Genomic DNA, 16895 nt, shown 5'->3' with positions numbered 1-16895 from the left:
CCCAGGTCCCGAAGCAGGCAGTCCCTTTGTGCGTCTTTTTGCTTGTGCGTCGTGTCGCACAAAATTTCCATCCCCTCAGTCAGACTCCCTCTGCTTTGCGTGTGCTGTGCTGCCATCAAGTGGCTCGGCCCTGGACCCGATGGTTCCTGCTGCCCAACCTACGGAATAACTGGAATGGGCACGTTCCCTGTCTAGGGTGGGTATAGGATGTCTCCAATACCAACAAAGCTATTGTGGATATATTGGGGCGTTTGTCGGCAAGGCAGTCCTCTGACCGGTTCCGACTCTGAGGTTCATGGGCCAAGTGCCCATCGCAGCCGTCCCACAAAACGGGCTAGAACATCCTCCCTCCAAAAGGGTGTCTGTGCCTCCCGTTTCCTTGGCCTCTCCACCTCCTACTAGAGTCTCACTCCGACGTGTCCTCAGTGGAAGAGGCATGTTCTGAGAAGAGAGGGTCAGATGAGGATGTTGTCTCGCCGGAGGGTCAGTCGTCCAAAATGTCCGCCAGTTTTCCGCTTGGCTAAACATACTACCTTGCCGATGGCAGATGGGGCTTCTTTTTCTGATATCAAAGATGATACGCTGGAAGCGTTTGCAAAATCTGCCTTTGAAGCAGTGGGCACAGCGCTGCAGCTGGCTACATGGGTGAGCAAGGCTATGGGAGAGTGGGTAAGTAATTTATGTCAGGGTCTTGACTCGGGAGTCCCCTCGGGAGAACTTGCAGATGTTGCCCTGTAGCTCTCGCATGCCACTGCATAGATTTGGGAAGCCGATTTCCTGGACGGTCATCCCTACCGATGCCAGTCTTCAGGGCTGGGGAGGAGTCTTCCCACCCCGGACGGTACAGGGGGTTTGGTCTCAATCTGAGTCCAAACTGCCAATCAACATTTTGGAACTTCGGGCCATTCGTCTGTCCCTCCTTGATTAGTCCCCCCTTTTGGCGGGTCAGCCCATCCGAATACAGTCGGACAACGCCACAGCACTGGCCTACATCAATCATCAAGGGGGAACCTGCAGTCAAGCGGCGATGGCCGAATCCTCGCTGATACTTAAATGGGCGGAGAAGCACGTACCAGCCCTGTCGGCAGTCTACAACCCAGGGGTGGAGAATTGGGCGGCGGACTTTCTTAGTCGGACGACAGTGGACCCAGGGGAATGGTCCCTGCACCCGGAGGTCTTCAAGGAAATCTGTCACCGTTGGGGACAGCCAGACGTGGACTTGATGGCGTCCAGATTCAACCACAAGCCCGCTTTCTTCTCTCGCACAAGGGATCCAAAGGCGTGCGCAGTAGACTCTCTGGTAGCACCATGGGACGGATTCTCCCTCCTGTACGTCTTTCCACCTCTCCCTCTCCTTCCTCGAGTGCTCTGCAAGATACGGATGGAGGGCATCCAGACGATTCTCAGCGGGGTACTCCTAGATAATCTATCTCCTAGGAGACACACCGTGGCCCCTTTCACTCAGAGAAGATCTTCTCTCTCTCAGGGACCGGTCTTCCACCAGCATTTTGAGTCGCTACGTTTGACGGCGTGGCTGTTGAAACCGCCATTCTGAAACAGCGAGGTTTCCCTGATGATTCGAGCCAGGAAGCCGGTGTCGTCCAGAATCTATTAAAGGACTTGGAGGTCATTTCTCTGGTTCTGTGAGGACCAGGGTTTTCCGCCGTTGCGTTTTTCGCTCCCAAATATTCTCTCCTTTCTCCAATCGGGACTATATTCTGGTCTGGCGCTTAGCTCTCTGAAAGGGCAGGTGTCGTAACTCTTACCTTTTTCCAGCGCACCCTGGCAGCGCGGAGCACGGTGAAAACTTTTCTTCAAGGGGTGGCGCATACTGTTCCTCCTTATCGCCCCCCTTTACCCGCCTGGGAGCTGAACTTGGTCCTAGGGTCTCTTCAGTCCGCTCCCTTTGAACCGTTACGCAACGTTTCTCTCCGTATGCTTACCTTGAAGGTGGTATTTCTAGTGGCTATCACATCCATCAGACGTGTTTCGGAATTGGCAGCTCTATCGTGCAAGGAACCGTTTTTAGTTTTGCATCAGGATAAGGCGGTGCTCCGTCCGGTGCCGTGTTTTCAACCAAAGGTGGTCTCGGCTTTTCACGTCAATGAAGACATAGTCCTCCCTTCCTTTTGCCCTTCCCCTTCTCATCTTCTCATCCTAGGGAATGGGCTCTCCATACCCTGGATGTGGTTCGGGCTCTGAAGATTTTTCTGTCCCCCTCTAGCTCCTTTAGATGGACAGATTCTTTGTTTGTCATTGCCGAAGGGCCGCGTAAGGGTCTGGCGGCTTCTAAGGTTACCATTCCAAGGAGGATTAGTTTGGGAATTGCCGAGGCGTACCACTCCGGGGGCAAGGTACCGCCCGTCCGGATCACGGCGCGCTCCACCAGGGCGGAAGGCGCTTCATTGGCTCGGTTCCACCACGCTTCTGCTTCGCAATTGTGTAAAGCTGCGACTTTGTCCTCACTACACACTTTTACCAAATTCTACCAGGTGCATTCCTTGGCAACGGCAGACACGGTTCTGGGCCGCAAAGTCTTGCAGACGGCAGTGTCTAAACGGCCATGAAGGCTTGTCCAATGGGATATAGTTCTTCCCTCCCCATGGGCTTTGGAACGTCCCACGGTCCTGTGTTCCCCAATGAACGAGCGAGAAAACAAGATTTTTGTGAACTCGCCTGTAAAATCTTTCTCGCTGAGTTCATTAGGGACAGAGCACCCACCCATTAGTTAACATTGTTTCCGCAGATGAGGTGGTTGGTTTCCAGTGGTGTCCTCTGTTGTGGTTCGGACATACTGGGGTTATTGGTTATTTCGGTTATATGTATTTTTTTTCTCTGCTACTCCTACTGCTTGGGCACAAACTGAGTTGCTCTCTACAGGCTGGAGGGGGTATAGCCTGCAGGGGAGGAGCTAACACTTTTTTTTCAGCCTAGTGTCGCCTCCTAGTGGCAGCAGCAGCTATACCCACCGTCCTGTGTCCCCCAATGAACTCAGCGAGAGAGATTTTACAGGTGAGTTCACAAAAATCTTGTTTTTTCGCCCCTTTCTGAGTTTTTACAGCCCCAAGAGGGCCTCAGACAAGTCGGCCACGGATCAGAAGCGCAAACCTTCCTTCAAGCCGCTCCCTTGCTGGCGTTCCCGTCAACAAGGCTCCAAGTCCTTTAACCCTAAGAACTCCGCTGCATGACGGGCAAGGGAGGGAGGTCATTGCAGAGGGCTACAAGCTGGATTTCAAATCCTCCCCTCCGTCTCGTATTTTTTTTCGGTCGTCTCCTCTGGCCTCTCCCCGAGCCGCAGATGCTATTCTTTTTTCTGGCAATTCGCACGCTGCTGCAGCAAGGTGTGATTGAAACATAGAAACATATGTTTCTATGTTTTTAAACATGCAACCGTCACACCCATACTCAAGAAACCTTCCCTTGACCAATCCTCTTTATCCAGCTATCATCCCATTTTACTGCTCCCATTTGCATCCAAACTCCTAGAACAACATGTCCATCTCGAATTGTCCTCTCACCTCTCATCCCACTTACTTTTTGATCATAAGCAATCCGGCTTCAAACCAAATCACTGCACTGTAACTGCCCTAACCAAAGTCGCCAACGATCTGCTAGCTGACAAAGCTAAACTTCAGTACACTGTGCTCCTCCTTTTTGACCTTTCCTCTGCCTTCGACACTGTTGACCTCTGTCTCTTCCTACAAATCCTCTCTTCCCTTGGCCTCAAAGACCTAGCCCTCCTGGATCTCCTCGTACCTCACCAACAGAACCTTCAGTGTTTCCCATTCATACACCACCTCCTCATCACGCCCCCTCTATGTTGGTGTACCTCAAGGCTCTGTCCTGGGTCCCCTGCTTTTTTCCACTTAAACATTCGGTCTGGGACAGCCCATAGAGTCCCATGACTCCCAATACCAGCTCTGTGCTGGTGACACTCAAATCCACCTCTCCAGCCCAGATGTTGCTTCCCTCCTATCCAGAATCCCAGCGTGTCTGTCAGCAATATCTTCATTCTTCTCTTCCCGCTTCCTAAAACTCAACATGGAGAAAACTTAATTGTCTTTCTCGCATGTCACTCAGCCCCCCTATCTGACCCGTCCATTATAGTTAATAGCACAACACTTTCTCCAGTCTCGCAGGCCCGCTGCCTGGGGGTAACATTGGATTCTGCCCTCTCTCCTTTAAGCCACACATCCAAACCCTCACCTCCACCTGCCGTTTCTAACTTAAGAACATCTCTCGTATTCGCTCCTTCCTCACTCCTGAGTCAACTAAAATACTAGTGCATGCTCTTGTCATCTCCCGCCTGGACTACTGCAACATCCTCCTGTGTGGCGTCCCATCAAGCACTCTCGCTCCCCTTCAATCTATTCTCAACTCTGCTGCCAGGTTAATCCATCTCTGCCCCTGTTACTCCCCTGCCTCCCCCTCTTCCAATTTCTTCACTGACTCCCCATTGCCCAGTGAATTCCGTTTAAAATACTTACAACTACATATAAGGCCGTCCACAACCTGTCTCCTTACATCTCTGACCTGCTTTCTCGGTACATCCCCTCACGTAATCTCCGATCCTCACAGGACCTCCTCCTCAGTTCTCCTCTTATCTGTTCCTCACACAATCGACTACAAGATTTCTGATGTGCCTCTCCCCTACTCTGAAACTCACTACCCAAACACATCAGGCTCTTCCCCAACATCCAAAGCTTCAAGAGTAACCTGAAAAACCACTTTTTCAGGAAAGCCTACTGTGACTGATTGCCTGCCACCCCGACTGGGTGCCTCCGTCGAATGATGCTCCTAGTGCTCGCCAAGGACCATTAGCACCGCACTTAACACCATAACCAACGCAAACCCCACGAACTGCCTCAGCTTGTTTTGGGGTTTTGCCGTACTCCACCCACCCTGGACCCAAGGCCGGGCTCCAGCTTCCAGTGGGTGAACCTCTCTAGTCCAGAGAGTGTAGTTCTCCAATCCCCCAAATATGAGCCCAGACTTCATGAAGGGTCGAACAGGACACTTTAATGCCAGCACTCAAAATGTATACAATTCCACAGGCCAGAGGCACACCCCCCTCTGTTAACTAAAACAATGGACTAACTCAGTATACATATACAGTTCAAGAGGTCTAACAACATAACTTAATCAAACATGAACAGCATGCAAACAGACACTGGGTCTTAATGAAAGAATAGGGAGAGAGTAGACACATGCGATGGGATTATCTCCTGAGTGTATCAGAGGGTGATCTACTCCTCTACGCTGGAGTCGGCTACTTAATCCCATCACTAAAACAATGGAAAAAAGGGACAAATGAATTTACACATTCCTTGGGAGCCTCAGTGCATAGTTAACCCTTTTTGTGTTGCTGGGTTCACCCCTCCATCATTAATGGGCAATAGGAACGATATGGCCTATAATACTCCACACAGGGTTAATAGTTCATTGTAACCCCAAGAGACTCCATAGTTCTGGGTCCGTAGGAAGCATGCTAGCCCTCCCGTCTCTCCAGCAGCCCCAGTGATGGTTCAGTCCGTCACACCTACCATCTGCAATAAGCATGCTGCCATCACACAGCCACAAGAGCAGCCCATACCCTCACCTACTGTGTTCTCCCCTTCCATTCTAGATTGTAAGCTCTTGCGGTCAGGATCCTCTACCCCTCTGTACCAGTCTGTTAATAGTTTCTTGTTTACTGTGTTTTTTTAATGTCTTTTTCAACCCCAGCTGGATGTACAGCTCCATGGAATTAATGGTACTTTAAAATAAATAATAGTTTAATAATGAATGTATGTTATGAAGAAGTACGCGCTGTATGGAAGTGTTATATTCCTCTAGATCAGGGGTGTACAATATGTGACCTGCAATGCCATTCTGTGTGGCCTTCAACCCATCTACACACAGAAAAGCATGTTCGCGTATGTGTTAAAGAAAAGATGAGTAGCACACAGCTCAGGAGCAGGGACAGGCATGTACTACTGGTGCAATGTGTATCCATCTTTGGGACCCTCATATATCTGGAGCATGGAGTCTACTGACCCCTGTTGAACTCTCCAGGAAGGAGTATATGGTTTAGAGGTGGACATCTATGCATGAGGCGCTCTCCATTGTAGCTAAACAGTTACCACAACACCCATAATCCTATGATTGAGAGAGCCATATGCATGCCTGGTCTCCTACACTCTGCCTTGCTTATTGAGTGGAAGGGGACAACAGCAGCTTTCCCCCCTCTCCCTATTGAGAAGGCATGCTTGGTTGATCATGCATCTGGGGGATCAGGAGGAATAGCTGACGGCGATCTGATATGTGTGGTCAGTTTAAGAAAACAACTGAGCAGCTCTTTGGCACGCTTAGGCTACATTCACACTCGCGTTTGGTGCGGATCCGTCATGGATCTGCACAAACGCATCCGTTCCGATGATACAACCACATGCATCCATTCAGAACGGATACGTTTGTATTATCTTTAACATAGCCAAGACGAGTCAATGGGGGACGGATCCGTTTTCGTTTGTCAGTGAAAACGGATCCGTCCCCTTTGACTTACACTGTGTGCCAGGACGGATCCATTTGGCTTAGTTTCGGCAGACGGACACCAAAACGCAGCGTTTTGATGTCCGCCTCCAGAGCGGAATGGAAACGGAACGGAGCCAAACTGAAGAAAACTGATGCATTCTGAGCGGATCCTTTTCCATTCAGAATGCATTAGGCCAAAACTGATCCGTTTTGGACCGATGGTGAGAGAACCATGACTGATCTCACAAACGGAAACCAAAAAGCCAGTGTGAAAGTAGCCTTACAGTAATAAGGTCTGTTTTTTTTCTCTTAACCACCTGTCATCTGGGCCATTTGCCCCCTTCCTGACCAGGCCAAATTTTGCAAAACTGACATATCTCACTTTATGTGGTAATAACTTTGGAACGCCTTTATTTATCCAAGTCATTCAGAGATTGTTTTCTCGTGACACATTGTACTTCATGATGGTCATAAATTTGAGTCAAAATATTTCACCTTTATTTATGAAAAAATCCCAAATTTACCCAAAAATTTGAAAAATTCGCAATTTTCTAAATTTCAATTTTTCTGCTTTTAAAACAGAAAGTGATACCTCATAAAATATTTATTACTTAACATTCCACATATGTCTACTTTATGTTGGCATCATTTTGGAAATGTCATTTTATTTTTTTAGGACGTTAGAAGGCTTAGAAGTTTAGAAGCAATTCTTCAAATTTTTAAGAAAATTGCCAAAACCCACTTTTTAAGGACCAGTTCAGGTCTGAAGTCACTTTGTGGGGCCTACATAGTGGATACCCCCATAAATGACCCCATTGTAGAAACTACACCCCTCAAGGTATTCAAAACCGATTTTACAAACTTTGTTAACCCTTTAGGCGTTCAACAAGAATTAAAGGAAAATGGAGATCAAATTTTTAAATTTCACTTTTTTGGCAGATTTTCCATTTTAATCAATTTTTTTCTTTAACACATTGATGGTTAACAGCCAAACAAAACTCAATATTTATTACCCAGATTCTGCGGTTTACAGAAACACCCCACATGTGGTCATAAACTGCTGTATGGGCACACGGCAGGGCGCAGAAGAAAAGGAACTCCACATGGTTTTTAGATGCCATGTCCCATTTGAAGCCCCCTGATGCACCCTTACAGTAGAAACTCCCAAGAAGTGACCCCATTTTGGAAACTAGGGGATAAGGTGCCAGTTTAATTGCTACTATTTTTGGGTAAATAGGATTTTTTGATCATTCATTATAACACTTTATGGGGCAAGGTGACCAAAAAATTGGTTGTTTTAGCACAGTTTCTATTTATTTATTTTTACAGCGTTCACCTGAGGGGTTAGGTCATGTGACAGTTTTATAGAGCAGATCATTACGGACGTGGCGATACCTAATATGTATACTTTTTCTCATTTATTAAAGTTTTACACAATAATAGCATTTTTGAAACAAAAAAATTGTTTTAATGTGTCCATGTTCTGAGAGCTATAGTTTTTTTATTTTTTGAGAGATTTTCTTATGTAGGGGCTCATTTTTTGCGGGATGAGGTGATGGTTTTATTGGTACCATTTAGTGGGACATACGCGTTTTTGATCACTTGGTGTTGCACCTTTTGTGATGCAAGGTGACAAAAATAGCTTGTTTTGACTTTTTTTTTTTTTTTACGGTGTTCACCTGAGGGGTTAGCTCATGTGATATTTTTAAAGAGCTGGTTTTTACGGACGAGGCAATACCAAATATGTCTATTTTATTTTTTTCTATTTTTAACCTTTTTTTTTTTTATTCCTTACTTGGGGACTTTTTTTTTTTTTTACATGTGAAACTTTTTATTTTTTTTATTTTTATTTTCAACCTTTTTTTTTTAATTTTTTTTATTTTACACTTTTCGTCCCCCATAAGGTCATTCAAGACCTCTGGGGGACATTTACTTCACTTTTTCTTTTGACTGTTGATTTCTCCTGTAACTGGGGCTGACATAGTAGCCCCAGTTACAGAAGAAATGCACCCCCCAGAGAGGCTGTACAGCATAATTCTGCGCTGTACAGCCTCAGAGCAGGGTTGATTGAGGTCTGTGAAAGACCTCACACAGCTCCTGCACTCTCCGGTCATGGCGGTCACATGACCGCCGGGCCGGAACAGGAAGCGCACAGCGCTTCCTTCTCTGCAGACACAGCGCTCGGTGAGCGCTGTGTATGCAGCGATCCAGAAGGCAGGGACACCTGGGCACTGTCCCTGCCTTGTCTTAGGGTTGCCCTGCTGTCACTGACAGCGGGCAACCCGATCAGCAGCTGCACGATTAGCGTGCAGCTGCTATTTCTGAAAGGACGTTTTAAAACGTGCTTTCAGAAATAGAGGTCCACCCATAGGACGTTTATATCCTATGGGCGGACGGGAGGAGGTTAAAAATTATTTCTGTCTTTAGAGTGCGTTCATCCTGTTTTTTTTTTTTTTTCTCCTCCAATACAGATGAATCAGAAAACAGAAGCCAGACATATACTCAGCTTACTCCAAAAACACTTCTACACTAGACTTGGTAAGTGATTTCTGGTTAAATAAACGGGATGTTCCTGTTGAGTACATATATGAAATGTAGAGTGTTATTGAAGTAATGACTGGTCTTTATTTTATGTTCTGTTATAAGCCGGACACTAAAGCTGGCCGTATACATCAGATATATGTTGGACAAAAGCTTGTTCAGCCGTCTCCACTGACCTCCCGTAAACATGCATGCTCGGCTTGTCCGAGCATTCATGCCTGTTTAATAGGGGAGTGGGAGGCAGGCTACTGCTGACACTTCTGACAGTGAGTTATATCCTTTAACCCCTTAAGTACCAGGCCCACTTTTGATTTAGCATTTTCGTTTTTTCCGCCCCATGTTCCAATAGCGATAACTTAAAAAATAAATTGTTCACCTAGCCATATGAGGGCTTATTTTTTGCGTGACACCATGGCACCATTTAATTTACCATTTCTGTTATTGGTAAAAAGAAAAAAAAAGGGGTTAAATTGAAAAACACCCACAACTCCACCAAGGTTTTATGGGTTTTGACATCACGGTATACCAAAAATGACATGACGTTCTAAGGCTACTTTCACACTCGTTTTGTGCGGATCTGTCATGGATGGATCCGTTCAGATAATACAACCGTCTGCATTCGTTCAGAACGAATCAGTTTGTATTATCTGTAACATAGCCAAGACGGATCCGTCTTGAACACCATGGAAAGTCAATGGAGGACGGATCCGTTTTCTATTGTGCCAGCAATACCAAACTTGTGTAGGTTTTTTGTTATTACTACTGTTAAAAAAAATAACCTTTGATAAAATCGAACTTTTCTTTGCATAATCATTTTCTGACAGCCATAACTTTTTTTATATTTTGGTTTACAGAGCTGTACGAGGACTTGTTTTTGGCGTAATAAACTGTAGTTATTGGTACCATTTTTGCAGTACATACGACTTTTTGATCAGTTATTCCAATTTTAAATTTTTTTGGGTGGGGGAAGGGGGGCGGATAGGTAACCAAAAAATGGCAAATTGTGTGTTTTTCATATTTTTTTCTGTTACAGCGTTTACCGGAGAGGCCCGCTTCATACATCCCCTGCACCAACATGACGTACCGGTACGTCACGGTGGCTTAAGGGGTTAAAGTCTGTCATTTCAGTTTGGTTTAAAATAGTTTTAGGGATAGTGATTTTTAATTATTTTTGTAGTATACTTTATTAGGGAAATGTGTGTATTTCCATAAGAAGACAGCTATAAAGTGCCTTAACACTGAATGTTGCTGAGACCCCATCTTCAGTGTATACTCTAGACAGCTATGTGTAACGTACGTACGTCCTCCTACCTGTACATTTACTGTCGGTACTAAATGCTGCAGCCCCAGTTTTCTCTCTGTGCTCACTAGAAGTGAAGGGACGATAGAAATAAGCAGAGGTCCAGTGATCAGCGCCAGCTCTAAGTCATATAGTATGGGGCAGGTCGGAAACATTATATGGCATATTTTAGTGAGGTAGAGGCTATGGCAGGGAAAGAGGAGGCAGCCTTGATGACAACCATAGCAGTGCTCAGAGTGTTTCTAAGGTGACTGACATGACAGTCGCACTTTAAATGGATTGCCTGTTATTTGCACTGGAGAATCTTATAATATTTCCTAAAAGAAAGGTGAAGAACAAAAAGAAAAGTCATAAGGGCATTTTACATAGGATTGTGATTAGGACCTGACGTTTATAGAAGCGTTCATCAGCCCGTTTATACACCCCACCAATCAGCCAAACGGTGAGCTTGATTGTGAGCTGATCAGATTTTTGTGTATACGGACAATACACCGGACCTTAGACTTTTGGTTGGCCCATGTAATGGCAGTCTAAAAGGAACCTTATGTCCTTTTGTATATCTCTCTAACCTAGTATTATCCTTTTTTTAATGGTGCTGCTGTGTGGGACAGGTTGGGCAAGTTTTTATGTGAAATATCTAAATTCAGTGCAGGGGCAGATATGGGATTACACAACATGCCCTCGGTTTTCTGAGTTTTTAAAACTATCCTTAGGATAGGTCATCAGTATCTGATCAGTGGGGGTCTGACACCCGGGACCCCCACCGATCCGCTGTTTGAGATGGTACCAGCACTTGCAGTAGTGCCCGTAGCCTTCTCACAACTTTTCTTAGGCCGGTAACAACACGTTCATCAGTCACATGGACTAGGTGCAGCTCAGCCCCATTCAAGTGAATGGTGCTGAGCGAGATACCAAGCACGGCCACTGTACGATGTACGGCGCTGTGCTGTGAAAAGGTCATCGATATCGGACTGTGCGAGCGCTGCCTTCTCTTCACTGATTACCTGCTCGCCAGTCACAGCCGCAGCGGTGAGCAGTGTAATTACAAGTATGCCGTCCCATTCACTTCAATGGGACGGCTCTGTAGTATTCACTTGAATAGGAAGGATTACGCTCCTCAGCGCTGCAGTTGCGACGGAGAGCCGGTAAACAGGGCAGAGAAGGTAGCATTCTTCAAACAGCTGATCAGCGGGGCTGCCGAGAGTCAGACCACGCCGATCTCATATTGATGACCTATTCCTTTAAGCCTCTTACACAGACACTTACTTACTTTTACAGTTTACTAAAAGTGTCAAACCCTTTGATAAAGCTTATGCCAAATGGGTCATAGATACACTTGACGTACCTTCTGATCACTGGAAGGAAGTGGAGCAATCTTATGTTTCGGTGATTGTGGGTCAGCTGGGTATGGATCACAGTGCTGGTAACGAATTCAGTCCAGATTCCTTAATATGGTATATTACACCCCTGCTAAGCTTAAAAACATGGGAGCTTCCACACCTGACCTATGTTTCTGATGTCAAGCAATGATGGCTGGTACCTTCCTTCACTGTGTCTCAACTTGCTCTAAAGTATTTCCCATCTGGGCAGAAGTTATGAGGTTTCTAAATGACCGCTTTGAGTTTACAAAAAAAAAATTCTCCTTTTCTCTTATCCCTTTGGAATTATTAATGATATTTTACATGGTTCTAATGACATGATTTTCTATGGATTTGTGCTCTTTTGTGCATGTAAGGTAGTGATCAAGGCCTGGAAATGAACCACTGATCCTACATTGCTGCACTGGATCCTATAAGTTAATAAGTATAATCCACCGTATAAGATATGGTATATGAGTAGGAAATCTATGGATGTGGTTGGAGACTCGCTTCATTGCCGAGTAACTTACTGATGTGTGGGTTGTGAGGAGAGGTGGATACATCTGAATGAAGTGAGTGAGTGGGTGTATATAGGTGTACTACAGATTTGTTGATAAGATTGGGGTTAGTTAAGTGTGAATTTGCCTTATGTCCTCCCCTGCTACAAATTTATATTATATAACAGTAATTGTTCACCAAATTGTAAAAAAAAATTTTTTATATATATATATTTTACACTAAATTATAAATAAAATGCTTAAAATATATAAATTCAAAGAACTTGATTTCTTTTTCAGCACAACTTTATCATGAATTTCTTCAATATATTGTTATGTTATAAAAATGTATTATTTTTTCCTCCCAGGATATATTGAGAGACCTCAACTAATCAGAGCAAAAGTGCCAATTGTGAAGTTCAGGGACAAAGTCAGGTAAGTTGCTTGTCTGTGAAGAAGGTCGTCATTGCTTCTAGCTCCCTGAATATATCTAGAGAAGTCAATCATTTGTTATACTAGTATTAAAGAGGTACTCCCATCAGAAGGATTTGATGTATTTGCTCCATCACAGAGGAGGCTATGTTGTAATCTTCTGGACGTGGGTATAACTGCAGTGCGTAACTGTTAGGGTCCATTCACATGTCCGCAACTCTGTTCCGCATTTTGCAAAACGGAATTGCGGACCCATTCATTTCTATGGGGCAGCACGGTGTGCTGCCCGGATCCGGAAATGCATTTCCGTTCCCGAAAAAAATAGAACATGTCCTATTCTTGTCCACAATTGCGGACAAGATTAGGCATATTCTATTTAGTGCCGGCGATGTGCGGTCCGCAAAACACACACGGATGTGTGAATGGACCCTTAGGCTACTTTCACACTAGCGTTCGGGTGTCCGCTTGTGAGCTCCGTTTGAAGGCTCTCACAAGCGGCCCGAACGGATCCGTCCAGTCCTAATGCATTCTGAGTGGAGGCGGATCCGCTCAGAATGCATCAGTCTGGCTCCGTTTGTCCTCCGCTCAGCAGACGGACACCTGAACGCTGCTTGCAGCGTTCGGGTGTCCGCCTGGCCGTGCGGAGGCAAACGGATCCGTCCAGACTTACAATGTAAGTCAATAGGGACGGATCCGTTTGAAGTTGACACAGTATGGCTCAATTTTCAAACGGATCCGTCCCCCATTGACTTTCAATGTAAAGTCAAAACTGATCCGTTTGCATTATCATGAACAAAAAAAAAAAAAAAATTTTTTTTTTTTGTTCCTGGTAATGCGAACGGATCTAAGCGTTTGCATTATAGGAGCGGATCCGTCTGTGCAGATACCAGACGGACCCGCTCTGAACGCAAGTGTGAAAGTAGCCTTATTGTGACTCCTTCATTCTGAGCATTGGCAGGTCACCTGGCAGTCGGACCTCCGCCATCAGAAAGTGATGGCATATTCTAATGATGTCACTTCTAATTAGAGATCACACTACATTTTTTCCGGAAGAGAAAAAATACTCCTCTTACCATTTTTAGCCGAGGAGGAGTAGGAAAATTGCAGTTATTCATATATATAGATAATACGTAGGACTAAATAACATTAAGGGGTTGCTTTTTCTGCAGGGAAGCCATTACCAGTCTTCTCTACAATGTCTTCCATGCAGAAATAGCAGAAGTCTTTATCCCTACTTTTCTTGAAGCACAAAATGTGTCACGTAGGGATCGGAGCGGTAGATTGTGCAAAACTCAATGCAATAAGAATTGAACAGGGACGTCTGGTGGTTGTGGCAGGGAGCAGTGGGTGGGATCTGGGACGAATGCACAGGAGGCAGTTATAGGACAGTCATACACCATATATTGGACTGTTGCACAGTATAGTGTACCGTATAGTCCTGTCTTTGATCTCTGGACAGTGCGCTCCATACATAAACCATACGGGAAAATAGACCTCTTAGTGGTCCAGGGTACTTACATAGAAAAACTAATAACCAAGAGACTAAAGAAAACCCTGTATCTGAACCTTACATTAAAACATAACTTTCATTTGATTGCTCAAACACCTAAAGAAAAAAATATATATATTTTTTAAACCTGCTGTTTCTCTAGATGACCTTATGTTGATAGTAGTGTTAATAGAGTCTCAAAGGTCTATAAAAGCAGGAACCCTACTTTTATAGACCTTTGAGACTCTATTAACACTACTAGCAACATAAGGTCATCTAGAGAAACAACCAGTTTTTTTAATTATTTTTTTCCTTTAGGTGTTAGAGCAATCAAAATGAAAGTAAGGGTCAGAAACAGGGTTTTGTTTAGCCTCTTGGCTATTAGTTTTTCCATTCATAAACCTCCACATTGAGCTCCCAGCAGCAGATAGAAGCCTGCAGGGCACGCTGGCACTTCTTGTGTCACATCACCTGGGCACATAGTCTTTGCTCAGCAGAGGCTCCTTTCCCATGCTGTTCCTGGCACTTCATCCGCAGGCGGTGGTGGCGCGCTCCCCGTTTTCATAATAAGGGTCCATTCACACGTCCGTAAAATGGGTCCGGATCTGTTATGCAATGTTGCGGAACGAATCCGGACCTATTAATTCTCTATGGGGCCGGAAGAGATGCGGACAGCATCTGCTGTAAAAGCAAAAAAAAAGCCGTTCTTAAAAGGGTTTTCTGATATAGATGACCTGTCATTAGGATAACTCGTAAATATCTGATGGTTGGGGTCCTACTCCCAGCCCCCTGGCGATCAGCTGTTTGAAGAAAAGGGTTAATAGGAGCCCTGCGCTGGTCGAGACACTAAATAGCCAGTGAACCATATATTTCTTTCAATAGTCCGTGTTTAGTAGGAGGGGAGGTTATCTCGCCTCACTTCCCGTGTTCTCTTTTCTGAAGTGAGGTGAGAGAACCCCCCCTCCTACTAAACACGGACTATTGAAAGAAATATATGGTTCACTGGCTATTTAGTGTCTTGACCAGCACGGGGCTCCTATTAACCCTTTTCTTCCCTTATTAAGATAGTTTTTGTGAGCCCAGGCAGGGAGCTCACACTGAGCACCAGCAGCGGCCCCCTGAGTGTTATCCGGGTCGTAAAGACTTAAGGATTAGCCTTTAGTAGCGGCAGCGCAGGGTGACACTGAATGGTTTGTATAATCATAGCTGTTTGAAGAGTTCCCATTGCTGCGGCTTCTTCATCGGTCACATGGCCTAGGTGCAGTTCAGTCCTAGTCCTATGATCCTGAATACAATTGATAGTTAAGATCTTCAGCTGAATCTCTGTAGGAAAGTTCATGAGGAGACCTAAAGTACAGAGAGGAGGTGGGGATGTGGCTGATGAACATCAGCCCTTGTATGCAGTCTCCATTACCACAGACTGTCCTGTCCGTTTCTCTGTACTTCATGTCTCCTCATATACTCCATTTCTACAGAGATTCAGCTGAAGATCTTATTAAACTGTACTCAGGATCATAATCCCTGACAAGCAGAGCAGAGAGGAGGATGAGGCAGCTCTATGGCTCATTGTGGTGAAGTAACTTGTACTCTCGTGTCTGATTAGGACAGGTTTTGTGTGTACTAATAGGACAGCAGCCATTTTTATTTCTCCTAATGATAGCTCCCTAGACAAAAATGAGCCATTATAAACTAATGAACAGTATTTTGAGATTATATTCATAATAAAGTAACACCCGGAAAACCCCTTTCAGCAAGTCCAACAACACCCTGTTAAACAATTAGAATATGAGAGGTAAAGCTAATTCCGTCTCGTCGGAGAGGTTCAGCCAGATGCCGCTCACCTGCTTTGAAAATCCTGTCAGATGCTTCTTAGTAGCAGTTAACTGCTTAATAACTATAGATTAGATTAATCTGACTTTGCTTCAGTCTGTTGCCATGGATGATCTGAAAGAAATGTATTCTATAAATCTCCACACGGGAGATCCTCTCCTAAAGATTTCTCCGTACTCCCACTATTATTCAGTGTAGGTTACATAATGTGTGGTGTCCTGAGGTGAGCTGCTTGTGTACAGTGGGCACACCGTAGCCTTTCCTTAGTTCAGTATAAGAAGCCCTTATTCAGTTCCCTTTTGCTTTTCCCCTTTAGCAGTATATATGTGGGCTCTCCAATTACATAGGTAAACAATGACGCCGCAGGAGTGTGCACAATAATTGTTTTTTACTGAATACATTGAATTACAGTTTGTTTTTAAATGGCAACAGGAACTGCCCCGGTCTGCACTGTGGGCTGTTCATATGTATGCTCCTGTGGTAGGCTTTCCTGAAGAGATTTGTTTTTGGGTTATATTTGAAGTTTTGGATGTTGGGGGAGAGTTTGATGTCGCTAGGATATGGCGCCAATGTCAGATAGGTGTGAGTCCCAGATAAAGGATCCGCACCTATCGCTAGAGCTCCCATAGTAAACAAGAGTGCACTGCACAGGCGCGGCCACCCTCCATTAATTTCTATAGGAGCACCGAAAATAACTTTACTTTGGGAGCTCTGTTCTAGATATAGGTTTGAGTCCCAGAGGTAGGATCCCCACCTATCTGACATTGGTGGCATGTCCTAGCAATATGCCATCAGACAACCCCTTTAATCTGTGCATTAGAAAATTGCGGGGTTAGGCCTCATGCACACGACCGTTTTTTTTAACCCCTTAAGGACATAGGACGTACCGGTACGCCCTATTTCCCGAGTCCTTAAGGACACAGGACGTACCGGTA

At 45.1% G+C, this 16895-nt stretch overlaps 1 protein-coding gene across 2 annotated transcripts in view; it reads left to right on the top strand.

Annotated features, from left to right (window-relative positions):
* TENT2 (terminal nucleotidyltransferase 2) overlaps positions 1-16895 on the top strand; it is a 58425-nt gene that overhangs the window by 22849 nt on the left and 18681 nt on the right. For both annotated transcript variants that reach the window (XM_040421379.1, XM_040421378.1), the window contains exons 6-7: positions 8985-9051; positions 12578-12644. In XM_040421379.1, coding sequence (XP_040277313.1) covers positions 8985-9051; positions 12578-12644 — 134 coding nt within the window. The remainder of the gene's footprint in view (positions 1-8984; positions 9052-12577; positions 12645-16895) is intronic.

Source organism: Bufo bufo, chromosome 2, assembly GCF_905171765.1.
Source record: "Bufo bufo chromosome 2, aBufBuf1.1, whole genome shotgun sequence".
Lineage (NCBI taxonomy): Eukaryota > Metazoa > Chordata > Amphibia > Anura > Bufonidae > Bufo > Bufo bufo.
Note: the sequence above shows the minus strand (reverse complement) of the source record. Positions and strands in the feature narration are given on the sequence as shown.